At 40.6% G+C, this 18,351-nt stretch overlaps 1 protein-coding gene across 5 annotated transcripts in view; it reads right to left on the reverse strand.

Moving 5' to 3' along the window:
* Positions 1 to 2,006: 2,006 nt before the first annotated feature.
* RMND1 (required for meiotic nuclear division 1 homolog) overlaps positions 2,007 to 18,351 on the reverse strand; it is a 34,235-nt gene continuing 17,890 nt past the window's right edge. For 3 of the 5 annotated variants that reach the window (XM_043888291.1, XM_043888289.1, XM_043888290.1), the window contains 7 exons: positions 17,082 to 17,182; positions 15,055 to 15,161; positions 14,042 to 14,106; positions 13,177 to 13,253; positions 10,101 to 10,221; positions 2,728 to 2,844; positions 2,007 to 2,239 (listed from right to left, as the gene is read on the reverse strand). In XM_043888291.1, the coding sequence (XP_043744226.1) occupies positions 2,198 to 2,239; positions 2,728 to 2,844; positions 10,101 to 10,221; positions 13,177 to 13,253; positions 14,042 to 14,106; positions 15,055 to 15,161; positions 17,082 to 17,182 (630 nt within the window). In that variant the 3' untranslated portion in view covers positions 2,007 to 2,197. Of the gene's footprint in view, positions 2,240 to 2,727; positions 2,845 to 10,100; positions 10,222 to 13,176; positions 13,254 to 14,041; positions 14,107 to 15,054; positions 15,162 to 17,081; positions 17,183 to 18,351 lie in introns of those variants that run through there. The other 2 variants (XR_006337962.1, XR_006337964.1) reach the window with 2 other exon arrangements.

Consider the following 18,351-nt stretch of genomic DNA (forward strand, 5'->3'; position numbering starts at 1 on the left):
TTAAGTCTCAGACATGTTCTTTAACCAAGGATTCCAAGGAGGAGGCTGGGGCTTTGATTCAGTCTTCATTTAATCTCAGAGTCTTATGTGGGTTTTCACGCAGATGTACTCACTGTTAGCTCTGTTACCCTATGAAGCAGTGCTGCTGGTACACCCATTTTACAGGTGAGGAAGAGGCCCAGACAGGCTCTGTGATTTGCCCAGCATGATACTCTACTAGGTGGTGTGGCGGAAGGATTCAAACCCGGGTGAGTCTTAACCACCGTGCTTTTGTGACAGAAATTTGTCTCCACAAAATATTACCCTAATTTTTATGCTTGAAGGTTTGTTATCTGGTTTTTTGTAACATATCTGTGTATACATTGAAGTGTTAAATTTTAATCTGCCATGACCATAATGCACTAAATGTTCCTGCTGTCTTTGTTAACTAAAATTTTATTACACAGTTGACCGAAACAAATTGTACACATGGATACTTAAGGGAAAGTTTTTATTGGAAATGTCCTCTTAATGGGGGATGGAGGAGTGGATAACATGGTTTCCATTAAAGAAAGTTCTGTTGACCAGTATTTCAAATTGTCCTTGTTTGGCTTTTTTTTTTTTTTTTTCTTTTTTTCAGTGAAATCATGAGTTTATTTAAAACAATCATAAACAGTTTCTACATTCTGTCTTTTCCTCCCAGTGTCTGTCTCTGTGGTTACATTGAAATGGAAATGAATCTCTTTGTAAGACTTAACATTTGAAACAAACCATTTTAGTATTTTGCATTTCGATTGAAACAAGAAAGAGAAAAAAAAAAAAAACAAGAAAGAGTATAGAGATAACCCAGTCAATGTTTTTTCAAAAACCACCTTGTTTGACTTTCTAAAGAATTTTTAAATGCAGGTTGATGATGATGGTTTAATCACTAAGTCCTGTCCAGACTCCTGCAGTACCAGGGACTGTAGCCCACTAGGCTCCTCTGTCCATGGCATTTCCCAGGCAAGAATACTGGAGTGGGTTGCCATCTCCTTATTTACGGGATCTTTCCTGACCCAGGATCGAACCCACGTCTCCTGCACTGCAGGTGGATTCTTTACTGCTGAGCCACCAGGGAAGTCCTTAAATGCAGGTTAAATATACTTAAAGGTTTTAAAATATAGTGGATCAAATTAAAATGAAGATGGGTGAGATGCATTCTGTACATTGTGAGATGGGAAAATGGAGAGCAGGCTCAATAAACTGCTTAGAGGTGTGAGCAAAGGCGCAACATTTTTATGAAAGTACTTATGTGTGGAACTTGATCTAGAAAGCAGTTCTTGAACTATCTATGCCCACATGTTGCTTGGAAAGTCCTTGGGTACCCCTGGCATAGGCACCTGGTGGTACTCAAGACTGATACCTGCAGCACCCTGAGACACACCAGCATGGGCAGCTCCACACTACTCCAGCAAAGACACATCACTCATCAGTGAGGGGACAGACTTGTGTGTTCCCTTGGCTGCATACTGTGTAGCAGTAAGCTGTAAAGTGACAGTGTCCCAAGTTAGAACATTAATACTCTGCAGATGTATGTAACATGAAAAAAACATTAATTCATGTGGTGGAGAGGGTAGTAGGGCAGGGGGGAATATGCATAAAAATAAGCTGAAGATAAAAAAGACTATCAATTCGAGAGAGCATATAAATATTAAACTCTTTGTACCTGGTATTTTAATGAAGTGTGTGAGAAAAAGTTCCTCTGTGGGAAGGATATTTTGACTTGGTAGTGAAAGGATGGAAAGTATGGATTAATGAAAAAAGCCAGTGAGCAGACTCATTATGCCACATAACAACAGGATACAAAGTTAATTTCTGCCATTAAAGCCTATCTCCTACATTTCAGAACTGGAGTTTTTGTTATGTTTTCTTAGGGCCAAGATTGGGACTCCCTGGGGGTAGGTTAGGAGCAATGCCCAAATTTCCCAGATACCAAGATTATCCAAAGTTCTTTAAAATATAAAATGAATATTATCCTTTCAAATTACCAGTGTTACAGACCCAGATGCTGGGTTCTTCATAGTTTTTATTCAAGCAGCAATACTAGAAACTGAAAAAGATTATTGTAACAATTCCTTGATTTAAGAAAAATACCTATTAAAAGATATCTCAGCAGATGAACACTTAATGTTTGATTGTAGAACTCATCTCTTGCAACAATACTTTTTTCCTTTGGTCATCACTTAATCAGAAAAAATACTCGTCCCAGTTCAAACAGTACCTTACAAATAAAAAGAAGTATTATGACAAATCACTGGTACAAACTTAAGATGACTTTTCAGATTGTGATTAATGAAAAATGCTCCTGAAGTAAGAACAACTTCTGTCTATCCCACTGGGCAAGCGGCACATCTGAGGCTTAAGCGCTTGCTGCTGGGCTGTACATTACACATTTACCAGAACTCTCTAAATGCCTTCTCTTAGAATGAGGGAATTTCCTGGCAATCCAGTGGTTACAATTTGGCACTTTCACTGCCGTGGCCCATTTTCAGTCCCTGGTCAGGGAACTAAGATCCCACAAGCCACGCAGCATGGCCAGATAAAATGGGGAACTTTTCCAAAAGTCATACTTTAATGCATTTTCAAAATACTACCACAGTCACTTGTAACTTGCCTCACTTGCAGACAGACTTAAGTATTTAGGACAAAGTCATGTTCTTTCCTGCTATTATCTTCTGTCAAGTTACCATCATAAAAGTTGTAATTTACCTCTATGGTAATAAGGATGACAATCATCCATTCCAGGCGGAGTGCCCTCTTCTCAGTCAGGTGATTTCGCATCAGATCTGTTAGCTCCATGCAGTGCTGAAGCTTTTCATTCATGACCTGCAGCAGGAAACATCTCAGAAAGTATCCTGTGTATTTAAACGAACTCACTGAACAGTTGCCTGCTTCACATTTCCGAGTTTCAAACAGGTGTGTGGTGAGAAATCGTCCCTTCAATTCCTGCACCTCAGCTCTCTCTCCAAAGGCAACCTGCCAGTGCTACCTGTCTCCTTTCTGTGAATCCACTGGGACATTTTGTAATTTACAGATGTGACTGCAAAAAATACTTGGCATACCAAAGCTCTTATATTCATAATATTTTGATGGAAAATCTGAAAGTTTTTGAGCCCTAGTTTTTCATCACTGCTCTTGGTAAATTTTAAGCAGTTAATAAAAGCAAACTTGAAATACGATTCTTTTACTATGGCCTTAAGATGGCAAAAACAATGCAATGATTACCCTCTACAATGCTAAAACTGTTCTAAAGTCCCACTGTCAAAAATTCCCAAACACAAAACGACCTGCTACACATCACCGCTAGATGGCACTGCTCTTAACGCTTAAGTGCAGAGGCTCTAGGTTCTGCCTTCTGGTGTCCCTAGATGGTTGAGCGGGGTTCGTAGAAAACAGAATCTTGTATTAAAGACTTACTTTATCACTTACTGTATTAAGACTTGTCAGTCTGACCACTGACAAGGTATACTTCCTTAATCTCTCTGTATCTCACTTTTCCTTTGGAAATTACAGTCTGGAAGACAAATGTTTAACAATAGACTTTGGATTCCCCTCAATTTCTGAGCTATGTATGCTGAGCATGCAGGTATGGTCGGTGGAAATTTGAGACAAACCACAGATGCATGTCTGGGTTGACTGAAATGTGCCAGTGCACCATATTTACCACGATTCTGCACAGAACATTAAACTGTGAGCGCGCACCCCAGAGAAGGAAATGGTAACCCACTCCAGTGTTCTTGCCTGGAAAATTCCATGGAAAGCGGAGCCTGGTGAGCTACAGCCCATGGGGTCACAGAGAGGAGGACGCGGCAGCACTGTGACAGTGAACACCTGGAACCACGCTGGTAACACGTGTTTGCCTGTATTTCCAGACTCCTTGGGCACCCCGCAGTTACCAAGTTGTATACATGTTTAGAACAGTGCCTCCTTCTTCCTCTTCCTATTGCTACTGACTGTCTGATCTTGGTCTATAAATATGCTCAGCCTTAAGCTTGCTTCTCTTTTCAAAATGCTGACCCAACCCTCTTCTATTTTCCTTCAACTCTGACTAAAGACATTTTCTTCCTCCACTTCCTCAGCACCCAATTTAGCCCTTAGAAATTGTAGATATTACCTCAACTCCCCTGAAACTTCCAGATGTCTCGTCAGTAACTTTAACACCCTTTCTTGGTTAGATTACAAGACCTCAATTAACTCAAGTTAATTGGACAACACCTGGAAACACACACTTCCTTCTGGCTTTTCTCGTCTAGGGACCAAATTCTGCCTCCGACATCCTTCTTTTCTGAGATTTCTCGGACCTCCCCTTAAATGTTGATGACATTTCCCAGAGTCCTGATCTTGTCCCCCCTGCCTTCCAGCTCTGCACTCTGCACGATCGTGCCCAGATGGTCTGTGGAGACGTCTCCTGGACTTGGGTCGTTTCCGTCCCACCACCACTGCTTCTGTGATACACATGAGCCAACTGCATTCAAGTCAAAGACTTAGAAATTCTGTTTATTTCAGAAGAAAACTATCATTGCCAAAAAACGGAAAATCTGCATGATGTGAAATGGTGTTGGCTACACAAAGTTGAGCCTGATGCTTGGGAAAGTGTGAGTTTACACATCATAGGGCCAGTCAAGAGCCATGAAAGCCAAAATAGAGAGTTTCTCTTCAACACGGAACAGAAGTGTTACTTGCTTCCATGCTTACATGTTATTTCAGGGTCCACGTGTTACCTAAGTTCATCTCTTATACAAGTGTATGTATCCCACATTTTAAGAAAGACTGATTAAAGAAAAACTTTTTTGATAAGTCCCAAATATAAGTGGTTAATCCTGATTTCTCCTCTGCCCAAATTTCTTGCTTTACTGTTATTTATTTCTTTGGATGCTGGAGACAAACATCTTTATTAAAGATATCACCAAAATTTTGGCAAACATTTCAAAACCTGTTTGTAAACACAATGCTTCCCTTTTAAACTGCTCTGCCCGAATTTCTGTCTATAAAACACCATCTTATCGGTTTCCTTCTTGTGTCTTAAATTTAGCATTTCTCAAACTACGATTTTTTAAAAAGTAGCATGAACTCTTTTCATTTTGACTGCACCAGGTCTTTGTGGCAGCGCTCAGACGTGCTTCAGTTTCAGCGTGCGCACAGCCTTCTCTTGTTGGCAGAACACGGGCTCAGGTGCTGTATCTCGTGGGCTTACTTGCCCTGCAACATGTAGGATCTTAGCTCCCCGACCAGGAATCAAACCTGTGTCCCTGCAGAGGAAGCTCAGTCTTAACCACTGGACCTCTAGGGAAGTCCTTTAGCTTCTAAAGAAAAATTAAAGTGGACTTCCGGGGACTGCTGGTAATATGGGTGGAATGGTTTGTCCCCTCAAATTCATGCTGAAGCCTTACCCTCCAGTGTGATGGCATCCAGAGATGAGGTCTTTGTGATTATCTTCAGATGGAGTTTAAATTAACATCCTTGTAAGAAGAGGCAGACACACTAGACTGTGCTCTCTCCTTGCCTCGAGAAACTACACTGGGAAGGTGGGAAAGGGGTTCTTACCAGCAACCAAACCTGCACACATCACTAGATCAGTACGACGTGGTGCGTGAACTGCTGCCCCCAAGAAAGTGTGTTAGTTGCTCAGTTGTGTCCGACTCTGCAACCCCAAGGACTGTAGCCCTCCAGGCTCCTCTGTCCATGGGATTCTCCAGGCAAGAACACTGGAGTGGGTTGCCATTCCCTTCTCCAGGGGATCTTCCCAACCCAGGGATCAAACCTGGGTCTCCCTCATTGCAGGCAGACTCTTTACCGTCTAAGTCACCAGGGAAGCCCTCAAGGAATGCGAACAAAGTACTGCAGAAGCAGAGAGGCAGGTGGTGCCAAGTTTAGCACACTTTTATTTTTATTTATTGATTGATTTTTTACTCTTTTATTTTTATTCTTCAGGACACTACCCGAATTATCTTCCACTTGTTTATAGCACTGATTAAGTGCAACGCATACATTCTCCTGGGTACTTGGTTAAGAATTCAGCAATCAGCATTATAGCTTCATAGAACTCACATAAAAATTTTTTTCTTAAAAATACCACGGAATGGACATGTCCTGGGACTTTCCCAGTAGTGGGACTGAGGGACCCTGCCCACCTGCTCCTGGGCTGCAGAGTCAACTTCCCTACACTCGGCATGGAGGAAGCCGAGCCACTCGGAGGAGCGCTGTCCCCGGTAAGCCCCAGGTGCCCTCTTAGCACATCCTCTGCGGCTGCTTGGTGAAGACTCAGTGGCACTTTCTCCAGGGTTCCCCTTCCTACGTGGCTCTCTGATCTTCTTCCAGTTAGTTGATTTTGTCACTTCACATCTATGTTCATGATTGATCCTGTGTTGACATTTCTCATCTTCAGCTGTGACTTTCACGTTGAATGTAGTGTTCATCCCAAGTTCCTAAAAGACATTCCTGTCTTTCTGCTTCTCCTCCTCTGGGCCACACACGCAGGATGTTTCCTGCTCAAACCACCTTCATTGTTAGTGACTGTGATCCTAGGCTCTTCTCCTGTACTCCTGTCCACGAGGGACATGTGAAGGACACTGAAGGCATCACTAGCAAAGGATGCCAAGATGTGAGGAAGAAACAGAATGAAGGGCTGGGGGTAGGATGTCTGAGTTCACACTTGCCATGCAGCTGGTTTACCTTAGTTATTGCTCAGCAACTGTTACTGACCCAACTCAGCACTACAGGCTGGTTATCAAAAAAGGTCTACATTTGCTTGATGGCAATAATCTGTACACTTCATCCCAACAGTCAGGGTTCCACCAAACATCTTCATTCCAAGAGAAAAAGGGGAGACATCCAAGAGCCGTAACTCTTGAGCACTTTCAAATTCGTCCCCAGTAAAAATGGCTTCTGAGCAAGGTTGACGCTTTTGTTTAATGGCATTAAAGAATTCTCACAAGTCTTTATTTCCAAATTTTCCTTGAGGCATAATTTACATACAAGAAAGTGCCCTTGTCTCCATTCTAAGTGTATACATTTTGAAGACTTCTGACAGATATACAACCATGGAAGTATTGAAACGACATTTCCATCACCCCAAGCCCCTGTGCCCCTTTGAAATCTACGGCTCCAGGGAATCACTGATCTATTTTCTGTAACTACAGGTTAGCCTTTCTAGAATTTCCTATAAATATAGTAGCATGTATTCTGTTGTGTCTAGATTTTTCTCACTCAGCATAATGATCCTGATATTCATCCATGCTGTTGCATGGATCGGTAATTGTTTTTTTTACTGCTGAGTGGTATTTCACTATATGGCTATCCCGCAGTTTCTTTATCCATTCCTATTATCCATTCCTATCCATTCCTATCCACCTATTAGTGGCCATTTGATTGTTTTCAGTTTTTGGCTATTATGACTAAAGCTGCTATGAAAATGCAGGTACAAATCAATGTGAGCACATATGTTTTCATTTCTCGTGAATAAATACTCAGGAGCAAATCATTGGATCATACAGTAACACAACAATTAAATTTCTGAGGAACTGCTGGGCTGTTTTGGAAAGCGGTTGTACCAAAGTATATTCTCACAAGTCACATATGAAACTTCCACTTGCTCCACATCCCTCCTGACACATGGGATCATCAGTCCTTTTAATTTTAGTCATTCTAATGTGTGTGTAGTGACAATGTACTGTACATTTAATTTGCACTTCCCTGACAGACAATAACATCGAGCATCTTCTCACAATCATTTGACCATTCACATATGTTGTGAGATGTCAGTTCAAATCTTTTTGCCCATTTAAAAACCCAAGTTGTCTTTTTGAGCGGAAAGAATTCTGGACAAGTCTTTTGTCAGGCTATATATTGAGAATATTTCCTTCCACCCTGTGGGAGGAAATATTCTCAATATATTTGTGATCTGCCTTTTCATATTATTTTTTAATTAAAAAAGTATTTATTTATTTGGCTGCACCCGGACTTAGCTGGGGCATTGGGGATTATCAGTCTTCATTGAGGCAAGAGGGATTTTCAGTTGCAGCAGGCAAACTCTAGTTGTAGCATGTGGAGTCGAGTTCCCTGACCAGGGATCCAACCCAGACCCCCTGCACGGGCAGCATGGAGTCTTAGCACTGGACCACCAGGGAAGTCCCTGCCCTTTCATATTCTAAAGAGTGTCTTTCGAAGACCAGTAGTTTTAGTTTTGATGAAGTTCAACTTATCAAATTCTTTCTGTAAGGTTCATGATTTGTTTTTTTTTTTTTTTGGTCCTAACAAATCTTTGCCTTCCCCAAGGTCATGAGGCCTTTTCCCCTATATTTTCTTACTAAGCTTTTATAATTTTACCTTTCATATTTAAAGGTCTCTAATTCATTTAGAAATGGTGTGAAGACAAAACTAGGGCTCATTTTTTTTTTTACAATGGCTATCCAATTGTTCTAGCACCATTTATTGAAAAGATTAGGAAAAAAAGAGAAGACAGCCTCAAAGACTCATTGGAGTATAACTAAAGATCTGAGATTCATGTCACAGAGATAGAGCAGATTTCCCCTCAGAAATCATGAAGGCCAGAAGAAAGTGGGACAGTAATTTTTAGGTGTTGAAAGAAAAGAATTGTTACTTGGAATCCTTCATCTAGGGAAAAAAAGATGCTTCAGGAATGAAGGGGAAGTCTAGATATTCTCAGATGAAGGAAAACTAAAGAGATTATGCTTTCACAGACTTACCCTGAAAGAATGGCTATAGAATGTTCTTGGAATAGAAAGCAAACAATAGAAAAAGAAATCTTAGAACATCATTGAAGAAAAAAAAGAACAAAGGAAAGAATAAAATATGGGTAAATATGAGAGAATTTCCTTCTCCTCTTGAGTCTTCTGAATTATGCTGATCGTCGAAGCAAAAACTAACACATTGATGAAGTTCTCAAAGTGGAGAGCAGAGGGATATACACATCCTACAGTTTCCCTACTTGATTTAATCTGGTGAAACGTCGAAAAGGGTGGGTTGTGATAAAGGTATGCATAATGGATTACCTAGAGAAACTACCAATTATCTATGCAGAGAGATATACTAAAAAATGATACAGATGAATCAAAATGGAATCCCCTCCAAATGTCTAGGTAGCTCATAGGAAGGCAGGGGTTGATACAGACAATGACTTGGAGGGATCTCAAGGGTGTTACACTCATTGAAAAAAGCCCATTTTAAAAGACACACGGTGCGGTTCTATTTATATAACAATCCCAAAATGACAAAATTACAGAGCTGGGGAATAGATTATCACTGCCCAGGGTTAGGGATGGTGGGGGAGGGACGGTCGTGTTACTATAAGGGGACAAGCACAAGGAAGATCTTTGTGGTGACAGGACAGACCTGTATCCAGACCTTGTGGTTACCTGGATCTACACGTGATTAAATGTCACATAACTACATGCACACACGATACCAAGGTCCAGTGTGTTTTCTACTCTCTCCCCCATGTGGTTTACCTCTGTCATGACCACCTCCACCCACATCCATCATTCCATCAGCTGCCTCTCTCAACTTTGCCTCCATGCTTCTCAACGCTCTTGTGACAGTTCTCTTGCTACTGTACCCTCCACGTGTCTCAAACGTGGCTCCTCCTCCTGCTCCCCTCAACCTTTCTACGTCTGCCATCTTTCTACCTGTTGCCCAGAAAGCACCAGTCATCCTTACTCTTCTCTCTCCCTGCCCTCCCCATGACAACCACTTCATCTGTCTTAAAGGATTCTTTTAAAAGTTTCATTCTTATTCTCGCTGTTGCCAGTAAAGTTCTGGACCTCACAAACTCTTGCTTGAAACTTGATGAGAAATTTTCTACTGGACTACTAGGCCTCCAGACTCTCACCAATCTTATCAAGCCTCTAGAGTAAAATTCAGAATATCCTTTGACATGAAAGCTGAAAACTGTCTGTACGCAGGACAATGAGAGCGGAAAATCTAGAGATCTGTCTAGAAGTCAAAAGAGGCATTTCTCCAAAAGCAGTTAAACACGTTTTACTTAATTGAAAAATTCCCTTCACACTGTCATACAACTTAGAGGTGACATTGTGTCTTTCTCAGTAGAAGTGCAAAATACATACCTTGACTCTACGAGTAATGCTGAGGAACCGACAAGTTTTATCATAAAGCTCTTCCAGATTTTCTCTGTCCCAGTAGAAATCAGGGGTGATCAAGAAGTCTGAACTCAAGTTTATACGGTGTCTTAAAAAAAAGGAAAATGATAACTTTTCATTTTTATCTTGCATTAAAAAGTCATGGTCTCTCTTTTCTTTCTTTTTTGAAGATATTTATTCATTGATTGGAGTGTAGTTAATTTACAATGTTGTGTTAGTTCCAAGTGTGCAGCAAAGTGATTCAGTTATACACAGACACATATATCTATATCTCTCTCTATATATGTATATTCTCTTCCAGCTCTTTTCCATTATAGGTTATTACAAGATATTGAGCATAGTTCCTATGCCACACAGTAGGACCTTGTTGTTTACCTGTTTTATATACAGCAGTGTGTATATGTTAATCCCAAACTCCTAATTTATCTCCCTTCATCCTCACTGGTAACCACGAGTTTGTTTTCTATGTCTGTGAGTTTATTTCTGTTTTGTAAATATGTTTAATTTCTTACTTATATGGTGTTTTATAAAAACAGTTTTGAATGCTGATTCTTATAATACTTCTGAGAAACATGTAAACAAGAAAATTTCAAAATCTGCAACCAAATTATTTCAGTATTTACACTGGCAGTCATGAAGTAGACAAAAGAAAGCCCAATGTGAAAAATTTTGAAGCTTTTTTTTTCATTCAAGTTTGTTACAATATACACGCAAGTATCTGTGTGTGTGGATAGGTATTCACACGACTACAGGTTTCCTTCAGTATCCTTCCAGTGTTTAATCAAACACTGGATAAACAAATCCTCTATTTCTACCCTTTTACATATGAAGCCTGAGCTTGTTTTTTTTTTTTTTTTTCTGAGCTTGTTTTTAAAAGAAAATTTACATTGTAGAAGTAACACATAGTTTTCCACCATAAAAAAAGAAAAACCCCGGAGAAGAATCCATAAAACACTGGTAAGGCCCTTTACCCTAACACCACAACTCAACTCCTTTAGGCCCTGACAACGCTGCTGTTGTCCTTCCAGATCTGATTCTCTGCACACACACACAGGTGTGTGTGTGTGTGTGTGTGCATGCACATGTGCACACACACCTACATGTCTGATAGTATGTATACACATCAATATACATATGAATATTTATGTTGTTTGTCTACAAGTGGGATCATACCACATCTGTAATTTATGACTTAATTTCTCACCTGATATAACCTGCCACATTTCTACTTCTATATCTCTTCACAGACTCACCACATTCCTTTGAATAACACATAAGCACTCTTATTGTAAACAGAAGAAAACTTAGGATAAGAACAGTAAGGCTCTATAGAAACTATTCACAAACCTAAACATATTTAGTCCTAATTTCTGAGTTTTGATATAGTAATTCCCTGTATGGAATTCTGCTCACATCATTAAGAGCAGAGGAAAGAGAAGTCTCTGTATCCCACTTCTTCACAAGCTCGAGGCTTTAGATGGGCTGTAGGATGCTCCTGACATAGGGGTGTTTATTTTTGTTGGTGCCCTGAGCTGGGGTCCCTGAGCTATGAGAAAGGCACAGGTGATGGAATGCTGGCCCACTTCTCCTCACCAGGCCACGTATTAATATCTAAGGAAAATGTGGAACAACAACCCTTAGGTACACTACAGACAACAAACCCCAGTCACTCATCCCACATGCAGAAGGGCCGAAGCACCGAGAATGCTGCCTGGTGAGAAAAACACCAAGATTCAGGATGTTTCACGCCATAAACCCTGGGAAAACTACAAGAATAAAATACACTGAAGGCCTTTTAATTTAGCTTAATTTAAAATGATGCACTATTGTATTTCATCAGTTTTAAGACACTGTTCTTCCCATTTTTAACATCTCTGAAAACGGAGGCATCTTTAAAAGTGATGAAGCCTTACAGGTGGCAGCTGTGATTCAGCTGTCATTGCCTTAGACAACTTACTTCCCTTGGGTTTGCCTTTTCACGTATGCCTGGGAATACATAAAATGTGATAAATCTACATCCAAATAAGACTAAAAGAGCTATTTCAGGAAGCACAAAATTAAAATTGTGATTAAGAAAGCATTGTCTCCACCATGGAATTTTACTCAGCCGTCAAAAAGAATTCATTTGAACCAGTCCTAATGAGATGGATGAAACTGGAACCCCTTATACAGAGTGAACTAAGCCAGAAAGATAAAGAACATTACAGCATACTAACACATATATATGGAATTTAGAAAGATGGTAACGATAACCCTATATGCAAAACAGAAAAAGAGACACAGAAATACAGAACAGACTTTTGAACTCTGTGGGAGAAGGTGAGGGTGGGATGTTTCAAAAGAACAGCATGTATACTATCTATGGTGAAACAGATCACCAGCCCAGGTGGGATGCATGAGACAAGTGCTCCGGCCTGGTGCACTGGGAAGACCCAGAGGAATCGGGTGGAGAGGGAGATGGGAGGGGGGATCGGGATGGGGAATAAGTGTAAATCTATGGCTGATTCATATCAATGTATGACAAAACCCACTGAAATGTTGTGAAGCAATTAGCCTCCAACTAATAAAAAAAATTAAAAAAAAAAAAAAAAGAAAGCATTGTCTCATATGCTAGCTGGTGGCATTTTCACCTTCCTATGGCATCTTATGGTGTCTCAGAGTCAGTGAAAGATGATCTATCACTTTTCTGTAGCAATTAGGTCTATTTAGAGTTATGATGCAGTGACAGAGCTGTACTGAGAATTCCCATTGTTCAAATTCTAGAATGTGTCTTTCCGCCTTCAGAGAACACCGACTGTGCTCTCTGATGGGGCTTTATTGTAGACTAATTGTGGTCTCTCTTGCACAGGCAGAATTTCTTCCAGTAAAGTCCTAACAAAGCCCAGCTGCTTCTAATGGGTCAGAGTTCTTCATGCTTATAACGAATGAAATAAAAACAGCTGCAGTTCCCATTAAGGTACAAATGCTTGCTCTTTACTGTACAGGGGTATTTTCTGCTGATTGTTAAATATACAAGGTATATCATTTACAGAGAAAATTTTACCTTAGGGCAAAGAGTTCACCCATTTTCTGCATAACTTCTTCATGAGATAGTTTCACTTTCTTCCCAGCTTTTAAAGCCTATTTGGGAGGGGAAGAAATAGATACATACATACACATGTGTCCCTTCTCACTAGCATGTTCTATGATGTACATTCCTAATCTCTTACTGAAAAACCAGGGGCTCTTTCCCAAGTATAACTATTCCTCCATAGTAAAAACAAAGTTAATTATAGTAGGCATGATTTTTAACATATGTAGTTTGAAATTCTGATATAACTATAGACGCATTTTTCATGCTATTACTTTTCTCAGAACTTGTCAAAACATTTTTTTCTTTAATCAAGAAAAGTGGTCACAATTTTCTTGACAGGAAACATTTCACTTTACTTCCTTTCAATTCAGTTACATGAAAAATATTATACCATTAGAGAAAGCTAATTTGAGTTTCGGCTTCCCAGGTGGCTCAGTGGTGACGAATCTGCCTGCTAATGCAGGAGACACAGGTTCGATTCCTGGGTTGGGAAGATCCTCTGGAGGAGAAAATGGCTACCCACTCCAGTATTCCTGCCTGAAATTCCACAGATCGAGGAGCCTGGTAGGCAACAAATCCATGGAGTCACAAAAAGTGGGACATGACTGAGCGACTAATAAACACACAGAATTTGAATTTTAAGTTTTAAAAGGTTTCTTACTTTATCATTTTATATGTAACTGGATTATTTTTTTCCTGCTTAAATTCAGTGTAGCTTTCTTACCATTCATTACTACTTTCTTGTACTTCTAAATTCATCATTATAGTGTGAAATTTCTATTTTTCCCCAATAGAACGCAATCCTTGAAAACAAGCATAAAAGTGGTATAATTACCTCTGGAATCGACTGAATAGATTCAACAAATTTATCCAGTGATGCTTCCCAGATAGCAAGTTTCACTAGAGAAAAATGATTAACGATGGAACATTTATTATCACAATTATATTTCTACAAAATGCAAAACTGCACACCACCTTCACTGCCATTTAACAATATGTTTAAGAAGCAGATGTCCAAAAAATATGAAACTGACATTTTAGAACAGTTACTTATTATATTACAAAAGAGGGCACTAAGTAGAAAGAGCTAGAAGAAAGTGAGTCAGTTTCCAAGCTCTGCTGGCAGATCAAAGCTACACTGGGTAAAATCCCTGATTTTCTCATACTGTATCCCAGAAGCCCAGAGGATGAGCTATGCCCTGGAATGAAGGGTGGCTCTGTAGCTGGGGCAGGAACCAGACTCTCCTGGCCTTCCCTTCCACTCCTCTGGGCAGCGGGTACAGCTCAGAAGTCCCAAAGCCTCCTGGGTGGTATGCACAGCCCACCCGAGCAGCTTGGTGTAGACTGGTGGCAGGAACCTTTCTTGGAGAACTTCCGCAGTTTCATACAGGTGTATGAATCTTTCCGGAGAAACTGAGAGCCACTGTGACCCTCTGTCCCATTATTGTGAAAAACCAGGGTGTACTTTTCTACAAAGAGGCCTATGCCCAATCACATGAGGCTGGGCTTTCTCTGCCTGATTAGAGACAGTCTAAGACCAGCAATCTCAGACAGAAGCAGAGAGAACAAAGGGAGTGATGATAACAACAACAATAATAATAATATAAAAGCATTCTTGGACAGATAAGCTTTATCAATACAGTTAATAAGGAATGCATAACTGTAGCATGGATACTGTATTTTATACTCTATACTATGTATATATATTCTTTTGGAATAAGAAAAAGGAATTAAAAGGCTGTGCTGAAGTACTCTGTGAAAACAAGACAAGGTCTACTAAATTCTTTAACTTCCTGGACGAAATGAACACTATGTGACACCTTCTCTGAATAAGTAGTAGTAACTTACCTGAGAGGCAAAGGGCATTTGAGAAAGCAAATTTCTCCAGAATGGCGTCATCTAAATCCAGCTCTGAATTTAACCGGATTTCCCCTCTGTGAAGTTTTGACTGCCCCCTAAGGAAAAAAGAAAAAGCATCTTCTAAATCTTGAAAAGTACTTTCTCTCTTCTGAAAAAGTCACCTTATAATCTTTCTAGAGGTCATTTTGGCAACTTGTATCGAGAGTCTCACAAATGTTCTCATACCCTATGATCCAAGTAATTCCACTTCTAGGAATTTATCCTAAGGAAATATTGAAAGGTGCAAAGAAAGATCTGTGTACAGAAAAGCTTTTATGGTCAAATGTTTAATAGTAAGAAATCAGGAAAGAAACTGAGTGTGCAAGGAGAACGGTTCATCTACAGGAATTTGGCACATAAGTAAACAAGCATGTTTTGAAAGGATATTTAGTAGAAAAGGGAAAATGGTTACAATAATTTGTTAAGTGAAGAAATGCTGAATATATAACTATATACAGTATAATCTAAAATCACCCTAATATGGTAAGGATGGGGAGGGAGACCGGGCAGTTATGAAAAATTAAGATGTATATGTAGACAATTCTGGAATGCCTGGGGAGGCAGGGGAGGGAGGGGATTTGGGGATATAAGCATCATAAGCAAAGAGGAAAAAGACAGGCTAAACCTTCATGAGAGATGTGAGACCAGAAGAGACGGACAAAAGGGGCTGGATGAGGAGGGTGGGAGGGGGCAGAATCCACTCTAACAGCCTCACGTGGGGGAACAACAGAAGATACGAGAGAGAGGGCAGGGCTGAGGAGACGCTTTATGAAGGAGCTCGGCCCGTAGAGAGTGAGACAGCAGGCACCCGCGTCACACGCAGGACTCACACGCCCACCGCGCTGGTGGAGGCGAGGATGGTCTCTTCTGATGAAACCAAACCTCTGACTCCAGGACCCAGGGTCAGGCACTGGAATCTCTAGAGGCTGTGAGATGGGTGTGTGTGTGTGCACACCTACAGACGGGTGCAGGACAATGCCCAGTAAGTCACAGTGCGGCCTGGAGGCAGGCCATGGCAGGGCAACTGATGGGAAACGTGACCACAGGGCCGTGGGCTTCATGATGAATAAAACGAGTAACAACTCCTGGCTCCTCATCTGTCATGTCCCCGGCTCACACCATCGCTTTCTTCTGCACCCACCGTGGGCCCGGGTCCTCACTCATGAGTCAGGTGCCTAGCGTCTCTGAAGCTCACCCGAAAGCTGGTTCGCCGCAATCCCAGCGACTGTGTCGGATAAAATGATACAGGAAAGCTCAACGCTGGCGATTAGCACTGAGCTCTTAGCCCATCTACTGGTTCTATAGCGGGCGTCTCTTCCAAATTTCCCTAAAGCTCTGATTGCATCACTTCCTTTCTCAACACCAAGACTTTGCCCGCCCCTCACATTCCACTAGGTAGGTACCTCCTTGAGAATAAAGACCTTTTAATCCTGTTCCCACTGCCTGCTCTCTCCACCTTAACATCTCTCCTCAATTTTGTGCCCTTGCTGGGACAGGGAAATCAGTCAGGATGCTGCCTACCCATACCTCTGACCCGAGCAGGTCAGCAGGCCCCCACTTCCTGCAGGCGCCTCCATTCCTATGAGTGGTTCCCTTAGAGCACCCGCTCATTATACTTAATACTTTTTATACTCAAAGTCAACGGGAAAAAAGCAAAAAGGATTTACTTAAGAAAAAAACATTACTAGAATAATTTGACAGATTCATTGTGACGAAGGTTCACTACTTTTTACTGATTTCGGCTATTTAGGAAATATTATTTTGGGGTTATACTACCTACTTGTTTTAATTTATGGGTAGCCTGAGAAGTTGAAAAATTGTCTGTCCACTAATATTAATTGCTTTGGCTTTCTGTTTGTACTAATAGCTTTTTTTCTTAAAACGTGTCTCCAAATTCATAAAGACTTGATCTTCTCTACTGCTTTCCCTAGTTATTTCAAGTGCCTGTTTTGTAAATTTGATAAAAAGGTGCTTACTCTGTTTTTGTGTAGTTAAGCTCTTCATTTTCCCAGTGAACCAATGCAATTTCATAGGGCTGAATTTCATGTTTTTCTAGAACTTGCATCACATGCTTCATCTAGAAGAAAAGGAAGATTAACCTGAAATTATCCTGACCCCCTCAGTGATGGTTATAACATTTTAAAAATTACATTTAATGATGTTTGTTTTGTTCTTCAGGTTTTAAGGAAAAAGCAAACTCATGGTGATGCTAAACTAACCGGAAGGATGATACATCCATTTGTTTTTAGATTTGGAAAACACAGGGGAGCTTACAGAGGAAAACAGAAACAACCACTCTCCCACCACCCAGAGAAAACCACAGTAACATTATGGCTTGTTTTCTTTAAACAGTGAAACACAAACAAAATGTTTAAGTTAAACACTTGTAAAAATTTAAACAACACAGAATTATAGAAAGTGATAATATCTCTATTCTCCTGCATTCCTAATCCCCAAAGGTAATCATGATTAAACTTGGTGCATATCCTCCCAGACGTCCCCTTACATGTAAATATATGTATGTTTAGTTTGCTTTTTATATAAATGGGATGGTACTGTACATAAAAATTTTCAATGCTATTCTCCTTAACGGCGGAACCACAACTGATTTAACCATTCTAAATGTCCATTCATGGGGGACTTTTTTCTCCTCTCCACTAACGCAATGTCACATGCACCAGCCTGATGCATGTATCTTCAGGGCCTGTGGAAATATTTCTTCAGGAGTTGTTAGATCAAAAGACACAGACGCTTGTAACTGTGGCACGCAGGATGTTCACTCTTTACTATGTGGCACACAGGATCGATAGTTGCAGCACATGGAATCTTCCTCTTTTTAGTTGTGGCAGGCGGTATTTCCAATTTTAGAATCCAAAGATTTACTAAAGTATTCTTAAAAAAATTACTGGGTATTGTCAGCCTTTTACATCTTTGCAACTTCAAGTAGCCAATTTGGGTTACATTTTTCTTACATCCATTGCTCTTCTCTTTCCTTTTCTCCAGGAAACCACTCCTCGGTCTCTTTCCTCCCACCCCCATGTGTGTGTGTACCTCCTTCTAGTAAAGCTGGGATTGTATGAGGCACCCTTTCAGCACAGCTCTGGTATATCGGCTACAGTTTGTAACCTACTCTTTTAATTTAACTGTATCATGTGCTGTGCTGGGCTTAGTCGCTCAGTCTTGTCCAACTCTTGGAGACCCCACGGACTATAGCCTGTCAGGCTCTTCTGTCCATGGGGATTCTCC

Source organism: Cervus elaphus, chromosome 26 (assembly GCF_910594005.1).
Source record: "Cervus elaphus chromosome 26, mCerEla1.1, whole genome shotgun sequence".
Classification (NCBI taxonomy): domain Eukaryota; kingdom Metazoa; phylum Chordata; class Mammalia; order Artiodactyla; family Cervidae; genus Cervus; species Cervus elaphus.